This window comes from Ranitomeya imitator, chromosome 2 (assembly GCF_032444005.1).
Source record: "Ranitomeya imitator isolate aRanImi1 chromosome 2, aRanImi1.pri, whole genome shotgun sequence".
NCBI lineage: Eukaryota > Metazoa > Chordata > Amphibia > Anura > Dendrobatidae > Ranitomeya > Ranitomeya imitator.
Window position 1 is genome coordinate 397,940,337 of NC_091283.1, and position 22,001 is coordinate 397,962,337.

The 22,001-nt window shown below is 45.7% G+C and overlaps 1 protein-coding gene across 2 annotated transcripts in view; it reads left to right on the forward strand.

Moving 5' to 3' along the window:
• LOC138664151 (gastrula zinc finger protein XlCGF57.1-like) overlaps nucleotides 1-21,775 on the forward strand; it is a 44,537-nt gene extending 22,762 nt beyond the window's left edge. Inside the window, exon 7 of one of the 2 annotated variants that reach the window (XM_069750597.1) lies at nucleotides 20,016-21,768. In XM_069750597.1, the coding sequence (XP_069606698.1) occupies nucleotides 20,016-21,199 (1,184 nt within the window). In that variant the 3' untranslated portion in view covers nucleotides 21,200-21,768. Of the gene's footprint in view, nucleotides 1-20,015 lie in introns of both variants that reach the window. The other variant, XM_069750596.1, reaches the window with a different exon arrangement.
• The last annotated feature ends 226 nt before the right edge of the window (nucleotides 21,776-22,001 follow it).

Below are 22,001 nucleotides of genomic sequence, written 5' to 3' on the forward strand. Positions count from 1 at the left end.
GGAGATTTATATACTCTGTGTATAATATAGAGCTGCGACAACCTATACGGCTCACTCAATGACAATCGCGGAACCCACTCCAGCACCGATTCCCATGTTTCCTTCTCCACCGGACCCAAGTCCCTCTCCCACTTAGCTCTGGCCTTTATGGGGAAATCTAACAGATACGTGTGCATAAGGTCCTTATATAGGGTGGAAATAACTCCCTTTGTAGTCCCGTCACCACATACATACTCCAATACTATATCCTCCTGAATCCCAATGTCAGTACTCTTTTTTTGAGCTCCAAAAGCATGTCTCATCTGTGCATACTGATATTCTCCTGCGGGCCTCAGACCAAACTCTGCTTGCAATTGGGAAAAGGACTTCAACGCTCGTTGTTGGACTATTTGGTGTACAAAGCAAATTCCTTTAGTCTGCCACTCCATCAGACCTCCCAGAGCCGCAAATTCCTTTAAATTACTGTTAGACCATATTGGTGTAAATTTGGTTAACCCTGTAACCCCCCGAATCTGCCTCAATCTGTTCCATAATTTACGTATCAGGAACAGGGTTGGATATAGCTTCCCCAATGCTCCCAAGGAGCCATCCTCTAAGCATTGCATTACCGGGCGTCGGCCTGTCACCCCTTCCATCAGGTGTTGTACTGCACTGGATGACGCCTCCCGCGCCCAGCCCTTCAAATGCTGACTCTGGGCTGCAAGAAAGTATACTTCAGGGTTGGGCAAAGCCAAACCACCATCTTCCTTGGGTCGCTGAAGCGTCTCCAGGCTAATGCGTGGGTACTGTCTCCCCCATATCAAGCTTCTAAAGAGGGCATTAATCTGTCGGAATTTCCCCTGCGGGATCCAAATTGGCGCGTTATGTAAAACGTATAAAATTTTAGGCATCAGGACCATCTTAATGAGATTGATCCTTCCAACCACCGACAAATGTAACTTATTCCAAGCATCTACCTTTGCCTTAAGCACCCCCATAACAGGAGTCAGATTTCTATGCAGGAACTCCGCGACTGGAACCGAAATCCATATCCCAAGGTATTTAAAATGAGATACCACCTTAAGCCGCTCATCACCCACATTCACACTTGCATTCTCTCCTACTCCATCCACCTTAAACAGAACCGATTTGTCCCAATTAATTGTTAGCCCCGATACGGACCCGAATCTTTCAACAATTTCAATGGCCCCTCCCAGTGAATCAACCGGATCAGCCAAAAACAGCAACACGTCATCGGCATACAGCGCTATCTTTTCCTCAACTTCCCCATATCTAAACCCAAGGACCCCATCAGATTGTCGAATCTTGGCGGCAAGTGGTTCCACAGCCAACGCAAACAAGAGAGGCGAAAGCGGACATCCCTGCCTAGTGCCTCTAGCCAACTTTATAGGCTGAGACAATTCCCCGTTCACCCTGATTCTAGCCGTCGGCAGCGAATACAACAGCTGAATCCAGGCCACAAACTGCGGACCAAAACCCATACTCTTCAACACCTGCCATAGATATCCCCACTCTACACTGTCAAACGCCTTATGGGCATCCAGTGACGCAATCACCCTCCGGCCACAATTGTCAGACTTCAGCTGTAAATTCACATATAACCTCCGCAGATTGATTGCCGTCGACCTATCAGGCATAAAACCAGACTGATCCGGATGCACCAGGCCCGTAATGACACTAGACAGACGGGAAGCTAACACCTTGGCCAGAAGCTTGACATCAATAGTTAGCAAAGAGATTGGGCGATATGACTCATGTTTCCCCAAATCCTTATCCTCCTTTGGAATAACCACTATTATGGCCTCCCTCATAGAAGCTGGTAAGCACCCCCGGGACCTAGCTTCCTCCAGAACCGTCTTTAATCTAGGAATTAACACTTCTCCCAAACTTTTATAGATCTCGGCGGGCAACCCATCGACCCCAGGCGCCTTCCCATTGGCCATGGACATCAATGCCCGACTCAGCTCCTCCTCCGTGATAGGGGCTTCCAAGCTCTCCCTATCCACCTCATTCAGTCTCGGCAGATCCAGATCCTCCAAGAAGGTCAATGTATCTCCGACCGACTCACCGACCCGGGAGGAATATAAGTCTGCATAAAAGTCCGCAAAAGTCCTCAAAATCTCCGGTGTTTCAGATACTCTGCTTCCACTTACAGGCTCCAATGAGTGTACACATGAAGTACCCCTCTGAGCAGCCACTACCAGCGACAGCATATGACCCACAGTTTCTCCCTCATGGTAATACAACACTCTTTGAAATTCCTGCTTCCTATCAGCTTTTTCCAACAGTACTTTTTCCAGTTGATTTTGTGCATTTTTCAGCCTTTTCCCCGCCTCAGGAGTTCCCAGTGTCGCCATCCCATCCTCTGCATCCTTCAACTCATCAACTGCCGCCCTTTCTGCCTCTCTCGTCCTTCGCTTACACCTACTAATGTCTCTAAACAGTAGTCCTCTCAGATACGCCTTCATTGCATCCCAAATCGTAAGAGCGTCTGTACTCCCATCATTCAAAAAGAAGAACTCCGCCACCTCCCGTCCTATACCTTCCATCTCAATACTATGTAACCAACTAGGATGTATCTTCCATTCCCTCCCATTTACAGACTGTGTTCCCGCCAATTTAAACTCCACCTCAATTGGACTGTGGTCCGACAAGGCCCTTGGGAGATATCTCACCTCCCCAACTAGTGTGTCTAATAGCTTATTTCCCAGAGCCATGTCAATTCTAGAGAGCGTGGCATGCGCCGGCGAATAACATGAATACCCTCTCTCCCCAATATGTCTAACCCTCCAAAGGTCAATCATACCTATCTCATGTACATAGGTGCCAAATGTTGTTGTATGTCCCCCCGACCTATTCTGGGTGTTTTTATTTTTATCCCAGAAGTCGTCACAGATAGGGTTGAGCGAAACGGGTCGTTCATTTTCAAAAGTCGCCGACTTTTGGCAAAGTCGGGTTTCATGAAACCCGATCCGACCCCTGTGCGGGGTCGGCCATGCGGTACGCGACTTTCGCGCCAAAGTCGCGTTTCAATGACGCGAAAAGCGCCATTTCTCAGCCAATGAAGGTAAACGCAGAGTGTGGGCAGCGTGATGACATAGGTCCTGGTCCCCACCATCTTAGAGAAGGGCATTGCAGTGATTGGCTTGCTGTCTGCGGCGTCACAGGGGCTATAAAGGGGCGTTCCCGCCGACCGCCATGTTACTGCTGCTGATCTGAGCTTAGGGAGAGGTTGCTGCCGCTTCGTCAGAAGCAGGGATAGCGTTAGGCAGGGTCCATTAACCACCAAACCGCTTGTGCTGTAGCGATTTCCACTGCCCAACACCACCTTCGGTGTGCAGGGACAGTGGAAGCTACATTTTTTTTTTTTTTCCCCCTCAGCGCTGTAGCTCATTGGGCTGCCCTAGAAGGCCCCCTGATAGCTGCATTGCTGTGTGTACGCCGCTGTGCAAACCAACTGCTTTTTTCAAAGCACAAATCCTCTTGTTCCTTCCTTTCTGCACAGCTATCTTTTTGGTTTGTACACACTTTTTATTTAATTTGTGCATCAGTCCACTCCTTATTGCTGCCTGCCATACCTGGCTGAGATTACTGCAGGGAGATAGTAATTGAAGGACACTCCCTGTTTTTTTTTTTTTTTTTTGTGGGAGATTAAGATTGACATTTCTGCTAGAGTGCCATCCCTGTCTGTGTCATCTCTCACTCAGTGGGCCATAGAAAGCCTATTTATTTTTTTTGCTTGATTTGGGTTATAAAATCTACCTGAAAAAATCACTACATCAATCAGTGGGAGAAAAATATTGGCCTCAGGGCTTGTGTGCCACTCTTGACTCCTGTGTGCATCATCACTCACTCAGTGGGCCATAGAAAGCCTATTTATTTTTTTGCTTGATTTTGGTTCTAAAATCTACCTGAAAAAATCACTACATCAATCAGTGGGAGAAAAATATTGGCCTCAGGGCTTGTGTGCCACTCCTGACTCCTGTGTGCATCTTCACTCACTCAGTGGGCCATAGAAAGCCCATTTTTTTTTTTTTTGCTTTATTTGGGTTCTAAATTCTACCTGAAAAAATCAATAAATCAATCAGTGGGAGATTAATATTGGCCTTTGGGCTTGTGTGCCAGTCCTAAGCGTGCCATCTCTCTCTCTCAGATAGTGGGCCATAGAAAGCCTATTTATTTTTTTTATTTTTTATTGGGTTTATAAATTTTCCCTGGAAAAAAAAAAAAAAAGTGGGAGATTAATATTGGCCTCTGGGCTTGTGTGCCAGTCCTGAGCGTGCCATCTCTCTCACAAATAGTGGGCCATAGAAAGCCTATTTATTTTTTTTTTTTTGGTTTTATAAATTCTCCCTGAAAAAAAAACAAAAAAACAAAAAACAAATCAGTGGGAGATTAATATTGCCCTTTCTGCTTGTGTGCCAGTCTTGACTCCTGGGTGTGCCATCTCTCTCTCTCTCTCCAATTGTGGGCCATAGAAAGCCTATTATTTTTTTAGCTTGATTTGGGTTCCAAAATCTACCTGAAAAAATCACTACATCAATCAGTGGGAGATAAATATTGGCCTCTGGGCTTGTGTGCCACTCCTGACTCCTGTGTGCGTCATCTCTCACTCAGTGGGCCATAGAAAGCCTTTTTTTGTTTTATTTGTTTTCTAAATTCTCCCTGAAAAAATCATTTTATTTTATTTGGTTTCTAAATTCTTCCTGAAAAAATCATTTTATTCTATTTTTTTTTTCCTAAACTCTCCCTGAAAAAAAAAATAAAAAATCAGTGGGAGATTAATATTGCCCTTTCTGCTTGTGTGCCAGTCTTGACTCCTGGGTGTGCCATCTCTCTCTCTCTCTCCAATTGTGGGCCATAGAAAGCCTATTATTTTTTTAGCTTGATTTGGGTTCCAAAATCTACCTGAAAAAATCACTACATCAATCAGTGGGAGATAAATATTGGCCTCTGGGCTTGTGTGCCACTCCTGACTCCTGTGTGCGTCATCTCTCACTCAGTGGGCCATAGAAAGCCTTTTTTTGTTTTATTTGTTTTCTAAATTCTCCCTGAAAAAATCATTTTATTTTATTTGGTTTCTAAATTCTTCCTGAAAAAATCATTTTATTCTATTTTTTTTTTCCTAAACTCTCCCTGAAAAAAAAAAAAAAAATCAGTGGGAGATTAATATTGCCCTTTCTGCTTGTGTGCCAGTCTTGACTCCTGGGTGTGCCATCTCTCTCTCTCTCTCCAATTGTGGGCCATAGAAAGCCTATTATTTTTTTTAGCTTGATTTGGGTTCCAAAATCTACCTGAAAAAATCACTACACCAATCAGTGGGAGATAAATATTGGCCTCTGGGCTTGTGTGCCACTCCTGACTCCTGTGTGCGTCATCTCTCACTCAGTGGGCCATAGAAAGCCTTTTTTTGTTTTATTTGTTTTCTAAATTCTCCCTGAAAAAATCATTTTATTTTCTTTGGTTTCTAAATTCTTCCTGAAAAAATCATTTTATTCTATTTTTTTTTTTCCTAAAGTCTCCCTGAAAAAACAAACAAAAAAAAACAAATCAGTGGGAGATTAATATTGCCCTTTCTGCTTGTGTGCCAGTCTTGACTCCTGGGTGTGCCATCTCTCTCTCCAATTGTGGGCCATAGAAAGCCTATTATTTTTTTAGCTTGATTTGGGTTCCAAAATCTACCTGAAAAAATCACTACATCAATCAGTGGGAGATAAATATTGGCCTCTGGGCTTGTGTGCCACTCCTGACTCCTGTGTGCGTCATCTCTCACTCAGTGGGCCATAGAAAGCCTTTTTTTGTTTTATTTGTTTTCTAAATTCTCCCTGAAAAAATCATTTTATTTTATTTGGTTTCTAAATTCTTCCTGAAAAAATCATTTTATTCTATTTTTTTTTCCTAAAGTCTCCCTGAAAAAAAAAAAAAAAAAAAAAAACAAATCAGTGGGAGATTAATATTGCCCTTTCTGCTTGTGTGCCAGTCTTGACTCCTGGGTGTGCCATCTCTCTCTCTCTCTCCAATTGTGGGCCATAGAAAGCCTATTATTTTTTTAGCTTGATTTGGGTTCCAAAATCTACCTGAAAAAATCACTACATCAATCAGTGGGAGATAAATATTGGCCTCTGGGCTTGTGTGCCACTCCTGACTCCTGTGTGCGTCATCTCTCACTCAGTGGGCCATAGAAAGCCTTTTTTTGTTTTATTTGTTTTCTAAATTCTCCCTGAAAAAATCATTTTATTTTATTTGGTTTCTAAATTCTTCCTGAAAAAATCATTTTATTCTATTTTTTTTTTCCTAAAGTCTCCCTGAAAAAAAAAACAAAAAACAAATCAGTGGGAGATTAATATTGCCCTTTCTGCTTGTGTGCCAGTCTTGACTCCTGGGTGTGCCATCTCTCTCTCTCTCTCCAATTGTGGGCCATAGAAAGCCTATTATTTTTTTAGCTTGATTTGGGTTCCAAAATCTACCTGAAAAAATCACTACATCAATCAGTGGGAGATAAATATTGGCCTCTGGGCTTGTGTGCCACTCCTGACTCCTGTGTGCGTCATCTCTCACTCAGTGGGCCATAGAAAGCCTTTTTTTGTTTTATTTGTTTTCTAAATTCTCCCTGAAAAAATCATTTTATTTTATTTGGTTTCTAAATTCTTCCTGAAAAAATCATTTTATTCTATTATTTTTTTTTCCTAAAGTCTCCCTTAAAAAAAAAAAAAAATCAAATCAGTGGGAGATTAATATTTACATTTGTGCTTCAGTGACAGTCCTGCGTGTGTGGCATCTCTCTCATTTGTTGCCACCAACAACAGAGTGTGTAACATTGTGCCTGATTTTCGTTGTGGTCTCACTCACCTGTAAAGGGGTAGCTAAATCATACTGAAGTTATAGCTCACCGTGTAATTTGTGTGACCGCAACAAATACCGTTAGTTTGTTTACGTTTTTAAAACAATGAGGAAGTATGGTGGAAGAGGTCGTGGCCGGGGGCGTTCATTGTCAGCTGGTAATGAGGGTAGTGGTAGTGGTGGAGCATCAGCTGGTCGTGGGAAAAAAAATATTGCACCTAAGTCTGGAGCTGTGGAGCCAGGTTCGTCGTCTGGCTACACAAGGCCTCGAACGCTCCCTTTTCTGGGAGTAGGAAAACCGCTTTTAAAGCCGGAGCAGCAAGAGCAAGTTTTGGCTTATCTTGCTGACTCAGCCTCTAGCTCTTTTGCCTCCTCTCGTGAAACTGGTAAATGTCAAAGCAGCGCGTCGTTAGTGGATGTTCACGGTCAGGGACAAGTCGCTTCCTTGTCCTCTTCAGCAAAAACAACAACAGAGAAGAATGCAGCAGGCGACACAACGGGTTACTCCATGGAGCTCTTTACACATACCGTCCCTGGCTTAGAAAGTGAAGCAGTTAACAGTCCATGCCCATTACAAGTTGAATCTGACATGGAGTGCACTGATGCACAGCCACAGCCAGACTACTATGCTGGTCCTTTGACTCAGACCACAACATTGCCCTCGCAGGGTGCTGATCAAGAATCAGACCCTGATGAGACTATGTTGCCCCATCACGAACGCTATACCACCGACCGACACGGTGACACAGACGAAGTTGCACACGAGCTACAAGAAGAGGTAATAGATGACCCAGTTCTTGACCCCGATTGGCAGCCATTGGGGGAACAGGGTGCAGGCGGCAGCAGTTCTGAAGCGGAGGAGGAGGGGCCGCAGCAGGCATCAACATCGCAACAGGTTCCATCTGCCGGGCCCGTATCTTGCCCAAAACGCGTGGCAAAGCCAAAACCTGTTGGAGGACAGCGTGGCCATCCGGTTAAAGCTCAGTCTGCAATGCCTGAAAAGGTATCCGATGCTAGAAAGAGTGCAGTCTGGCATTTTTTTAAACAACATCCAATTGATCAGCGCAAAGTCATCTGTCAAAAATGTTCAACTACCTTAAGCAGAGGACAGAATCTGAAAAGTCTCAATACAAGTTGCATGCATAGACATTTAACCACCATGCATTTGCAAGCCTGGACTAACTACCAAACGTCCCTTAAGGTTGTAGCACCCTCGGCCAATGAAGCTAGTCAGCAACGCAACATCCCTTCCGGCAGTGTAGTGCCACCATTTTCCGCACCACCTGCAGTATCTGTGCAGGTTTCTTTGCCAGGCCAAAGCAGTCAGGGTCAGGGAATCACCAGTTTCGTAGTAGGAAACACTGCATCTAGGGCACCGGTGGCAACAATACCATCTCCCACCGTCTCTCAGTCTGCCATGTCCACCGGCACCCCCGCTAGTTCCACGATCTCCAGCTCTCCAGTCCAGCTCACCCTACATGAGACTATGGTTAGAAAAAGGAAGTATTTAGCCTCGCATCCGCGTACACAGGGTTTGAACGCACACATAGCTAGACTAATCTCGTTAGAGATGATGCCCTACCGGTTAGTTGAAAGCGAAGCTTTCAAAGCCCTGATGGACTACGCTGTACCACGCTACGAGCTACCCAGTCGACACTTTTTTTCCAGAAAAGCCATCCCAGCCCTCCACCAGCATGTTAAAGAGCGCATCGTCCATGCACTCAGGCAATCTGTGAGCACAAAGGTGCACCTGACAACAGATGCATGGACCAGTAGGCATGGCCAGGGACGTTACGTGTCCATCACGGCACACTGGGTAAATGTGGTGGATGCAGGGTCCACAGGGGACAGCAAGTTTGGGACAGTTCTGCCTAGCCCACGGTCTAGGAAACAATTGGCTGTAGCCGTTCGCACCCCCTCCTCCTCCTCTTCGTCCTCCTGCAGAAGCGAGAGCTCGTCCACAGACCGCAGTCGCACAACCACTCCATCCGCAGCTGCCACTGTTGCACACCAGGTCTCCCATTATGGGGCAGCTACTGGCAAACGTCAGCAGGCTGTATTGGCTATGAAGTGTTTGGGCGACAACAGACACACCGCGGAAGTTCTGTCCGAGTTCTTGCAGAAAGAAACGCAGTCGTGGCTGGGCACTGTAGATCTTGAGGCAGGCAAGGTAGTGAGTGATAACGGAAGCAATTTCATGGCTGCCATCTCCCTTTCCCAACTGAAACACATTCCTTGCCTGGCTCACACCTTAAACCTGGTGGTGCAGTGCTTCCTGAAAAGTTATCCGGGGTTATCCGACCTGCTCCTCAAAGTGCGTGGACTTTGCTCACATATCCGCCGTTCGCCCGTACACTCCAGCCGTATGCAGACCTATCAGCGTTCTTTGAACCTTCCCCAGCATCGCCTAATCATAGACGTTGCAACAAGGTGGAACTCAACACTGCACATGCTTCAGAGACTGTGTGAACAGAGGCGGGCTGTTATGTTTTTGTGGGAGGATACACATACACGGGCAGGCAGTAGGATGGCAGACATGGAGTTGTCAGGTGTGCAGTGGTCGAAGATTCAAGACATGTGTCAAGTCCTTCAGTGTTTTGAGGAATGCACACGGCTGGTTAGTGCAGACAACGCCATAATAAGCATGAGCATCCCCCTAATGCGTCTGCTGATGCAAAGTTTGACGCACATAAAGGATCAGGCGTCTGCAGCTGAGGAAGAGGAAAGCCTTGATGACAGTCAGCCATTGTCTGGCCAGGGCAGTGTACAGGACGAGGTAGCGGGCGAAGAGGAGGAGGAGGACGAGGAGGATGATGGGGATGATTATATTTTTAATGAGGAAGCTTTTCCGGGGCCACTGGAAATTGGTGGCGCGGCAAGGCCGGGTTCTGGTTTTTTGAGGGACACAAGTGACGTGGATTTGCCTGAAACTGCCCCTCAACCAAGCACAACCGCAGATTTGAGAACTGGAACTTTGGCCCACATGGCGGATTATGCCTTACGTATCCTCAAAAGGGACACACGCATAACTAAAATGATGAATGATGACGATTACTGGTTGGCCTGCCTCCTTGATCCTCGCTATAAAGGCAAATTGCAAAATATAATGCCACATGAGAACTTGGAACTAATATTAGCAACCAAACAATCAACTCTTGTTGACCGTTTGCTTCTGGCATTCCCTGCACACAGCGCCCGTGATCGTTCTCACACGAGCTGCAGGGGCCAGCAGACCAGAGGAGTTAGAGGGGCAGAAATCAGAAGTGGCGTTGGCCAGAGGGGTTTTCTGACCAGGTTGTGGAGTGATTTTGCTATGACCGCAGACAGGACAGGTACTGCAGCATCAATTCAAAGTGACAGGAGACAACATTTGTCCAGTATGGTTACAAACTATTTTTCATCCCTTATCGATGTTCTCCCTCAACCGTCATTCCCATTTGATTACTGGGCATCAAAATTAGACACCTGGCCAGAATTGGCAGAATATGCATTGCAGGAGCTTGCTTGCCCGGCAGCTAGTGTCCTATCAGAAAGAGTATTCAGTGCTGCAGGTTCAATACTAACAGAAAAAAGGACTCGTCTGGCTACCCAAAATGTAGATGATCTAACCTTCATTAAAATGAACCACAACTGGATTTCGAAATCTTTTGCCCCACCTTGCCCGGCTGACACCTAGCTTTCCTATGAAAAGGTCTTGCCTGTGGACTATTCTGAATGCCTTTTCCAATCTCGTAATTTTCTGCACCTGATTGTCCAGCATACGACATGTTTACACCTCACTAAATGGCCAAACTCCCCACACGGGGCCGTGGTATCGACACTTGGCGACAGCACCCGTGAGAGTGCAGTTTGTCTGAAGAGGTGGGTGAGCCCGCTTTTGGTCGACGGCACTGCCACTGGGTCCCTCCTAGTACAATATAGTGTCTCTGGCGGTGGTGGTGCGCACCCAACGTCAGACACACCGTTGTAATATGAGGGGCCCTGGGCCTGTACCGCCGGCCACAAGACAGTTTCCCCCCACCCCAGCTCAAACAGTGCTCTACCACTTGCAAAATTATCTCACAGCTCCACCAATGTTTAGTCTATGCGCTGACATCCTTCAATGCCTGCCACTGACAATACCATTGTATTGACATTTTTGTTATGTTAGGCCTTCGATGCCTGTCTGTGGTCACTCCTTCCACTAGGCCTCCACTGACCACACCACTGCTGCCCGTGTACCCCTGTAACCAATTTGAAATTGCCTACAGCCATGTGTTATTATTTTAGGCCTTCGATGCCTGTCTGCGGTCACTCCTTCCACTAGGCCTCCACTGACCACACCACTGCTGCCCGTGTACCCCTGTAACCAATTTAAAATTGCCTACAGCCATGTGTTATTATTTTAGGCCTTCGATGCCTGTCTGCGGTCACTCCTTCCACTAGGCCTCCACTGACCACACCACTGCTGCCCGTGTACCCCTGGAACCAATTTAAAATTGCCTACAGCCATGTGTTATTATTTTAGGCCTTCGATGCCTGTCTGCGGTCACTCCTTCCACTAGGCCTCCACTGACCACACCACTGCTGCCCGTGTACCCCTGGAACCAATTTAAAATTGCCTACAGCCATGTGTTATTATTTTAGGCCTTCGATGCCTGTCTGCGGTCACTCCTTCCACTAGGCCTCCACTGACCACACCACTGCTGCCCGTGTACCCCTGGAACCAATTTAAAATTGCCTACAGCCATGTGTTATTATTTTAGGCCTTCGATGCCTGTCTGCGGTCACTCCTTCCACTAGGCCTCCACTGACCACACCACTGCTGCCCGTGTACCCCTGGAACCAATTTAAAATTGCCTACAGCCATGTGTTATTATTTTAGGCCTTCGATGCCTGTCTGCGGTCACTCCTTCCATTAGGCCTCCACTGACCACACCACTGCTGCCCGTGTACCCCTGTAACCAATTTAAAATTGCCTACAGCCATGTGTTATTATTTTAGGCCTTCGATGCCTGTCTGCGGTGACTCCTTCCACTAGGCCTCCATTGACCACACCACTGCTGCCCGTGTACAACTGGAACCAATTTAAAATTGCCTACAGCCATGTGTTATTATTTTAGGCCTTCGATGCCTGTCTGCGGTGACTCCTTCCACTAGGCCTCCACTGACCACACCACTGCTGCCCGTGTACCCCTGTAACCAATTTAAAATTGCCTACAGCCATGTGTTATTATTTTAGGCCTTCGATGCCTGTCTGCGGTCACTCCTTCCACTAGGCCTCCACTGACCACACCACTGCTGCCCGTGTACTCCTGGAACCAATTTAAAATTGCCTACAGCCATGTGTTATTATTTTAGGCCTTCGATGCCTGTCTGCGGTCACTCCTTCCACTAGGCCTCCACTGACCACACCACTGCTGCCCGTGTACCCCTGGAACCAATTTAAAATTGCCTACAGCCATGTGTTATTATTTTAGGCCTTCGATGCCTGTCTGCGGTCACTCCTTCCACTAGGCCTCCACTGACCACACCACTGCTGCCCGTGTACCCCTGGAACCAATTTAAAATTGCCTACAGCCATGTGTTATTATTTTAGGCCTTCGATGCCTGTCTGCGGTCACTCCTTCCACTAGGCCTCCACTGACCACACCACTGCTGCCCGTGTACCCCTGGAACCAACATCAGAAAATATAAAAATAAGTATTTTGCTTATAAAAAAGAAAATACTGGAGAGATATCAAATGCAGACATTTTAACATTAAAAACAAACACATACAACAAAAATCTGGTACAGTACTAAAAATGGCCACCAGCTACAATAACTTTCTCCTGCAAGTAGTTAACTGAAAGGTTTTTTCAATTTTAAACACAGATATGGCATCCACCGAGTGTTGTCCTGTCGCGTCTTCTTTATATTATTGCCAAGAAGATGCAAAACAATGAAAATAATAAAATCATTATTTACCAAAAAAATAGAGTAAGTCAAAACCACATTGCAAATAAACATTCATTACAAATAAAGAAGCAGGGCGCGTCCGAGGGTGAGTATATACCTAATAAGAATATAATCACCCTCGGACGCGCCCTGCTTCTTTCCGACAGCCTTCCTTCCTAAGAATCAGCCCTTCCATGGTGTAGAGAGAGGGTTTGTTACACTCCAAGGTGTTCCCCAGGTTGCCTTTCCTGAGCTTCGATCTTCCGGCTCTCGTTTAGTAGTTGTTGGAAACTACGCTGCATTGGGCCTACAAATTGGGTATGGGGTGTAGAGAGATGGTGTGTTCCACTCCAAGGTGTTCCCCAGGTTGCCTTTCCTGAGCTTCGATCTTCCGGCTCTCGTTTAGTAGTTGTTGGAAACTACGCTGCATTAGGCCTACAAATTGGGTATGGGGTGTAGAGAGATGGTGTGTTCCACTGTAGAGAGATGGTGTGTTCCACTCCAAGGTGTTCCCCAGGTTTCCTCGCCAATGCTTCGATCATCATGCTCTCGTTTAGTAGTTGTTGGAAACTACGCTGCATTAGGCCTACAAATTGGATATGGGGTGTAGAGAGATGGTGTCTTACACTCCAAGGTGTTCCCCAGGTTTCCTCTCCATTGCTTCGATTTTCCGGCTCTCGTTTAGTAGTTGTTGGAAACTACGCTGCATTAGGCCTACAAATTGGGTATGGGGTGTAGAGAGATGGTGTGTTACACTCCAAGGTGTTCCCCAGGTTTCCTCTCCATTGCTTCGATCTTCCGGCTCTCGTTTAGTAGTTGTTGGAAACTACGCTGCATTAGGCCTACAAATTGGGTATAGGGTGTAGAGAGATGGTGTGTTCCACTCCAAGGTGTTCCCCAGGTTGCCTTTCCTGAGCTTCGATCTTCCGGCTCTCGTTTAGTAATTGTTGGAAACTACGCTGCATTAGGCCTACAAATTGGGTATGGGGTGTAGAGAGATGGTGTGTTCCACTGTAGAGAGATGGTGTGTTCCACTCCAAGGTGTTCCCCAGGTTTCCTCTCCATTGCTTCGATCTTCATGCTCTCGTTTAGTAGTTGTTGGAAACTACGCTGCATTAGGCCTACAAATTGGGTATGGGGTGTAGAGAGATGGTGTGTTACACTCCAAGGTGTTCCCCAGGTTTCCTCTCCATTGCTTCGATCTTCCGGCTCTCGTTTAGTAGTTGTTGGAAACTACGCTGCATTAGGCCTACAAATTGGGTATGGGGTGTAGAGAGATGGTGTGTTACACTCCAAGGTGTTCCCCAGGTTTCCTCTTCATTGCTTCGATCTTCCGGCTCTCGTTTAGTAGTTGTTGGAAACTACGCTGCATTAGGCCTACAAATTGGGTATGGGGTGTAGAGAGATGGTGTGTTCCACTCCAAGGTGTTCCCCAGGTTGCCTTTCCTGAGCTTCGATCTTCCGGCTCTCGTTTAGTAGTTGTTGGAAACTACGCTGCATTAGGCCTACAAATTTGGTATGGGGTGTAGAGAGATGGTGTGTTCCACTGTAGAGAGATGGTGTGTTCCACTCCAAGGTGTTCCCCAGGTTTCCTCTCCATTGCTTCGATCTTCATGCTCTCGTTTAGTAGTTGTTGGAAACTACGCTGCATTAGGCCTACAAATTGGGTATGGGGTGTAGAGAGATGGTGTGTTACACTCCAAGGTGTTCCCCAGGTTTCCTCTCCATTGCTTCGATCTTCCGGCTCTCGTTTAGTAGTTGTTGGAAACTACGCTGCATTAGGCCTACAAATTGGGTATGGGGTGTAGAGAGATGGTGTGTTCCACTGTAGAGAGATGGTGTGTTCCACTCCAAGGTGTTCCCCAGGTTTCCTCGCCAATGCTTCGATCATCATGCTCTCGTTTAGTAGTTGTTGGAAACTACGCTGCATTAGGCCTACAAGTTGGGTATGGGGTGTAGAGAGATGGTGTGTTCCACTCCAAGGTGTTCCCCAGGTTTCCTCTCCATTGCTTCGATCTTCATGCTCTCGTTTAGTAGTTGTTGGAAACTACGCTGCATTAGGCCTACAAATTGGGTATGGGGTGTAGAGAGATGGTGTGTTACACTCCAAGGTGTTCCCCAGGTTTCCTCTCCATTGCTTCGATCTTCCGGCTCTCGTTTAGTAGTTGTTGGAAACTACGCTGCATTAGGCCTACAAATTGGGTATGGGGTGTAGAGAGATGGTGTGTTACACTCCAAGGTGTTCCCCAGGTTTCCTCTCCATTGCTTCGATCTTCCGGCTCTCGTTTAGTAGTTGTTGGAAACTACGCTGCATTAGGCCTACAAATTGGGTATGGGGTGTAGAGAGATGGTGTGTTACACTCCAAGGTGTTCCCCAGGTTTCCTCTCCATTGCTTCGATCTTCCGGCTCTCGTTTAGTAGTTGTTGGAAACTACGCTGCATTAGGCCTACAAATTGGGTATGGGGTGTAGAGAGATGGTGTGTTCCACTGTAGAGAGATGGTGTGTTCCACTCCAAGGTGTTCCCCAGGTTTCCTCGCCAATGCTTCGATCATCATGCTCTCGTTTAGTAGTTGTTGGAAACTACGCTGCATTAGGCCTACAAATTGGGTATGGGGTGTAGAGAGATGGTGTGTTCCACTCCAAGGTGTTCCCCAGGTTTCCTCGCCAATGCTTCGATCATCATGCTCTCGTTTAGTAGTTGTTGGAAACTACGCTGCATTAGACCTACAAATTGGGTATGGGGTGTAGAGAGATGGTGTGTTCCACTCCAAGGTGTTCTCCAGGTTGCCTTTCCTGAACTTCTATCTTCAGGCTCTCATTAAATTGTGGTTAAACGGAACAACTGCATTTGGCGTACTAGTTGGTTTGGGGCCTACTATCGGTGTCTGCCGCTCCTTGCTGTTCTCCTGGTTTCCTGTCCTGAAATTCCGTTTTCAGGCGCTCGTTAAGTAGTTGTTAATGTTAGACTGCATTTGGCCTACTAGTTGGGTTGGGGCCTACTATCGGTGTCTGCCACTCCTTGCTGTTCTCCTCCACTGAACAAAGCTGTGCCGCCTGTTTACTACTGTTGCCAATTTTGAACTGCATTTCGACTACTTACTGATTTGGGCCTACTCTCTGTGTCAGCCTCTCATTCCAGTTGTCCTCCACTGCAATGCCCCCTGATTAGTCCTGTGTTACCAATTTTGAACTGCATTTAGCCCACTTTATTCTTTGGGCCTATATCTGTGTTTCCTCCTCATCCTGCCCATTGCCCAGCCAGTGATAGATGAGTCTGCTGGTACATTGACCCATAACGCAACATTTCCCGTGCACGCTACACTGCAAGATTGTGACCCTGCTGAAAGTCAGGTCCCCCTTCCCGCATACCATACCACCTTACACGGGGACAAACAGGAAGGTGCAGATGAAAGTGCAGGTTCCTTCATCAGGTGGGGGGAGGAATACTAGTTGGCGACGTCACTGGCACAGGGCCTCTCATGGTACGCAAAAGTGTTGCTGCCGGTGGGAGGCGCCCCCGCCGTGCAAACACACCGCTGTACTTTGAGGGGCCCTGTGCCAGTGCCAATGCCAGCGAGTGGCCCCCCCCTGCTTGCTCAGGTTCACAGCACTTGCAAAGTTGAAATACTTACCTCTCCCTGCTCCACTGCCGTGACGTGGTCCAGATTTCCTGGGCCCACTAATTACTTGAACCAGCCCTACCCACCACAACTTTAGCCAAATGACCCCCAATTTCAAATGCCTTCCAATTATTATAAGGTAAATTACGCTTGACAAGCTTCATTAAGAAGAATGGATGGTTTTGACATTAAAATGGGCACTCTAGGTGTTTTCCTGGCCCCCACTCACTGCCGACTATGCTGCCCCATTGACTTGCATTGGGTTTCGTGTTTCGGTCGATCCCGACTTTACGTCATAATCGGCCGATTTCACTCGACCCGACTTTTGAGATAGTCGGGTTTCGCGAAACCCGGCTCGACTCTAAAAAGGTCAAGGTCGCTCAACTCTAGTCACAGATGTTATTTAGGTCTCCAATAATCATCAGTGGTGTCGGCCCCCATCGTTCCACTCACTCCAAAACTTCTCTAATCTTCCTGCTTGAGTAGGGAGGCGGAACATACATAGCTGCAATACACACTCTCACTCCATACAATATACACTGTATTAGTACGTACTGACCATCTGCATCTACACAAACTTTCACCTCCTCATACTGTACTCCCGCTGGGACCAAAATTGATACACCTCTCGCATACGTTGAGAAGGTAGAGTGATATCCCTTCTGAATCCAGCGTCTATTTAAGACATTCACTTTCTCCCTTACCAAGTGCGTCTCCAGCAAACATATCATTGAGGCCCGTTGGTCTCTTGCATACTGCAAAGTCGCGGCTCGTCTGGATTTCTCCACCAGGCCTCTCACATTCCAGCTCAAAATCTTAAAACGGCCCCCCATCAATTGGCTCATCTTCTCTAACTATATCATTATTCTTGACCATGAGCTGTCTAACGTCCCTAACCCCCCCTATCCCAACTCCCTTTCCCACCCTTCCCCTCTCACAACTAACCGTTCTGCCTCTTTTCAAGAGTGGGACATCATCGCCCATAGCGAACACTCCGATTGGCAGTACCTTCCCAACCCTCCTCCCGCCACTGTACATAGCAGAATTCCATACATTCTTTAACATGTCACAAGATTTCAACATTGATTAACCTGCAAATACAAGAAACCTAAACAAATTTATAATACGCCGCTTACCCTTCCTCCCCCTTCCCCAGCAGCCGTTATAGCATTCCCTTAACTGTAGCTGATTACAACCCAGCTCCACCCTTCAGCTTTCACATCCCATAACCCCTGAGTTGTTAATTACAAGTCTCTTTTCCAACTGACAGAGAAATAATCGCATTCAGAGTCCCCCCTCAGTTTCAGTCTCCTTTTCCTTTAAGCCTTTTAGCATTAATGTCAATCCACTGAGTTGCTTCCTCCGGCTTCTGAAAAAAGGGAATTTTCTCAAACGCCACCACCCTCAGTCTTGCTGGAAACATCATGGAGTACTGCACTCCCAACTCCCTCAGCCGTCTCTTGATACCCGTGAACATCATCCGTTGTTTCTGAACCAGGGCAGAATAGTCTGGGTAAATCGCAATTCTTTGGCCTTCAGCTGTCAGATCCGTCGTATCTCTAGCCTTCCTCAGGATAATGTCTCTGTCTCTGTAATTTAGGATTTTGGCGAGCATGGTACGGGGATTCGCTCCAGGGACAGGTGGTTTCGGTGGGACCCTATGCGCTCTCTCCACCGCGAACACTTTTGTCAGCACCGTATCTCCAAAAGTCTCTAACAACCATTTTTCAATATACTCAGTTGGATTCCTTCCTTCAGCTTTTTCAGGGATGCCCACTATGCGTATATTATTTCTTCTGGACCTATTCTCAAGATCCTCATTTTTTGCCGCCAATTCAGCTATTGCTTGAGTGAACTTCTTCTCAGCCTTTTGCAGCTGCACTATATGATCTTCTGCAGTGCTCACTCTCTCCTCTACCTCCCCCACACGTTTGTCAATCTTCTGCATGGCTGCGTTTATCTGGGCTGTGTCCCCCTTAACCTCCTGTATCTGTTGGGTCAGAGACTGTTTACATGAAGAAACCAACGCAAAAACGTCTCTCAGGGTAGGCTCAGCTTCTGGCGCCATGTCCTCAGATCCCCCTACTGCCACCGCCATATTGTTCTCCTGTCTCCCCTGTTGTACCTCATGCTCTCCTGCTGAGTTCTCTTCCTCCTCCTCTGTATCAGCTCCGGTTTCCTCCTCTGCAGCCTCCACTCTTACAAACTGCTGAAGCTTTGCCGCCACCTCCATGCGTTTCTTACATGCGGCGTTCTCTTTATCCGCCATCTCCCTTGCATCGGCACCATCTTGGCTTGCGCCTGCATCCCCGGCTCCCGCGTCCTTCTGCCTTCTCCTAGTCATTCTCTCCGTTCACGGAGCTACCGCTCAGCACCGCCGAGCTCTCTGGGTCACCCCGCAGCCGGTAAGCCTCCCCTGGAGCCGTTCAGCGGCGGCTATACAGGATTTTATAATGCACAGCAGCGGGAGCTCTCTGCCGCACGTCCGCTCACATGGACACTCAGGCCACGCCCCCCGACATCTTCCCATTTCAAAGGAATGCAAGCATGATGTGTCTTTTAAGTTTTATTGGCCTATCATTGCATCTACTGTCCTAAATTATGCCCATTTCCTGATATTCTCAATCCTAAGAAATATAGGCAGACCATCGTCCATCATGCAGTACCATCAGGGAGGCATCTGATTAGCTCCTAATTTATTCTGCTGCAAAACAAAAAACCCAAACATGCAAAGTCATTAATACCTATCATCGTAGAGAAGAATAATGAGCCCTGGAAGTGATGATCTGGCCACCTCAGAGGCTTGATCTCACCATCATCAAGTCTGCCTGATATTATATGAAGAGCCAGAAGGAATTGTGCAAGCTGATATCCACAGATCTGTGATTAGTTTGCCAAGATTTTTCAGAACAACCTCCCTGCCGAGTTCCTTCAAAAATTGTGTGCAAACGTAACTAGAAGAACTGATGCTTTCATGCTGTTCTGAAGGGTGGTCTTACCAAATATTGATTTGATTTAGATTTGTCTTTTATCTAATGGTCCCCACTTTCCCATGTGCCATTTGGTTTGACCAGGTATCCTGCATGAACACATACAGTCTGTTCTGCTTACCTTGACCTAGGGCTTAACAAATTCACCTCAATGGGTGAGCCATTCTACTCTTTAGTTCTGCTAAATAGGAAAAAATGAATAAAAATAATGCATGTCCTAATTAGGACTTACACTTATTCCAAAGCCATGGATATTGCCGCACTTTTCCTCTCCTAATGAATACTCATTAAAGTGCTTTCAAGAGTTAGGGAATGTATGGGACAGACACCACCTAATAGCACTGACTTACAGGCCCCTTGTCTGAATATTTCACTAGAAAGAAAGATTGGTCACAGTAACACTAAAACATGGACCTATGAAGAACGTTGATTCAAATTAAAGAATACGTCTAGAAATCCTAACACCATAATCTATAAGTACCTGGTTTGACCTTAATGATGCCAGCCATCTTAAGCTGTTTATCATTGAATTTTACTACAGTTTGTATAGAAATGTTATGGAATGTATAATAATGAATTAAAATTTATAATATTTCAAGACACTGTTATTGGAAACAAATAATAAATTGCGTTTTATTCTTGTCAGATGACTGTACCAGGAGCTTCACGGAACATCTGATGTTTTCAGATTTTATAACAGATGACCATATAACACCAGATGCACATGAAGAGCACGCCATTATCCCATATATACCTCCAGCCCTTCACAGCAAAAATCTATTCTCTGATCCTTTTCAACAGTTCCTATCCTCTGATTTATCAGAGAATGTCAAGCAAAATAAAATTAACAAAGAAGATGTTGAACATCATAGAACTCACAAAGGGGAGAAGCTATTTTCATGTTTAGATTGTAGGAAATGTTTTAGAGTGAAATCATCACTTGTTGCACATCAGAAAAGTCACACCAGGGGAACAGAGTTTTTATGTCCAGAGTGTGGAAAATGTTTTACTCACAAACCATATCTTATTAAACATCAAATAACTCACACAAATGAGAAGCCATTTTCATGTCCTGAATGTGGTAAATCTTATAAGTTTAAATATGTTTTAATTGCACATCAGAAAACTCACACAGGAGAGAAGCCATACTCGTGCACAGAATGTGATAAAAAATTTGCTTTAAAACCCCCACTTGTTAGACATCTGAGAATGCACACAGGCGAAAAGCCATATTCATGTTCAGAATGTGGGAAATGTTTCAACAGGAAATACAATTTTGTTACACATAGGAGAATTCACACAGGAGAAAAGCCATTTTCTTGTGCTGAATGTGGGAAATGTTTTACATTGAAATGCTATCTTGATACACATCGGAAAACCCACACAGGGGAGAAACCATATTCATGTGCAGAATGTGAAAAGTGTTTTACTGAGAAAGCTGTCCTTGTTAAACATCAAAGAAGTCACTCAGGAGACAAACCATTTTCATGTTCAGAATGTGGGAAATGTTTTACAGTGAAATCAAGTCTTATTGTACACCTGAGAATTCACAGAGGGGAGAAGCCATTTTCATGTTCTGAGTGTATGAAATGTTTTACAGAGAAATCTCAACTTGTTAGACATCAGAGAATTCACACAGGGGAAAAACCATATTCATGTTCAGAATGTGGAAAATGTTTTAATGTTAAATCAACACTTGCTACACATCAGAAAATTCACACAATGGAAAATACATTTTTATGCCCAGAATGTGGGAAGTGTTTCACTGGGAAATATAAATTCATTCAGCATCAGAAAATTCATATAAGGGAGAGGTCATTTTTATGTTAGCAGTGTTATAAATGTTTTTACATGGGTATAAAATTTTCTTAAACATCAAAGTACTCAGTCAGTGAAGTAGCTGTTTTTTTAAATAATTTTTAAATTGTACAAGAAAATTGTACAGTCAAAGTTAATAGTGATGAGCGAATAAACTCGTTGCTCAGGTTTTCCCGAGCACGCTCGGGTGATCTCCGAGTATTTATGACTGCTCGGAGATTTAGTTTTCCTTGCCTCAGCTGGATGATTTATGGCTGTTTGCCAGCCTGAGTACATGTGGGGGTTGCCTGGTTGCTAGGGAATCCCCACATGTAATCAAGCTGTCTAATAGCCGCAATTCATCTAGCTGAGGCAAGGAAAACTAAATCTCCGAGCAGTCACAAATACTCGGAGACCACCCGAGCATGCTCTGGAAAACCCGAGCAACGAGTATACTCGCTTATCACTAAAAGTTAAGTTACATCTACAAGTGAAAAGAAAAGTAATATCAACATTAACAAACTTCATCAGGATAGATCACAAAATTTGTCCTGGTGAAGAAGTTTGTTAACTTTGAAACTTGTTAACAATAAACTGAACAGAAATATCCTTGGTCTCCTGGTTTCATCTACCAGTATTTCCTGTTTTCATCTATTGGTATCTAAGGTGGCACAGTGAACCCCGTCTCTCCATTGTTTCTTCTCCTTGGATTAACTTGCGGGTCTGCAGCAGCAGACATTTTCAAGTTGTTTGAGTTGTGTTTCACACATCTCCATCAGGTGAGCAATTCCCAGCACCCTGATCCCAGTTATACACCGTATAAGACCCTAGAACG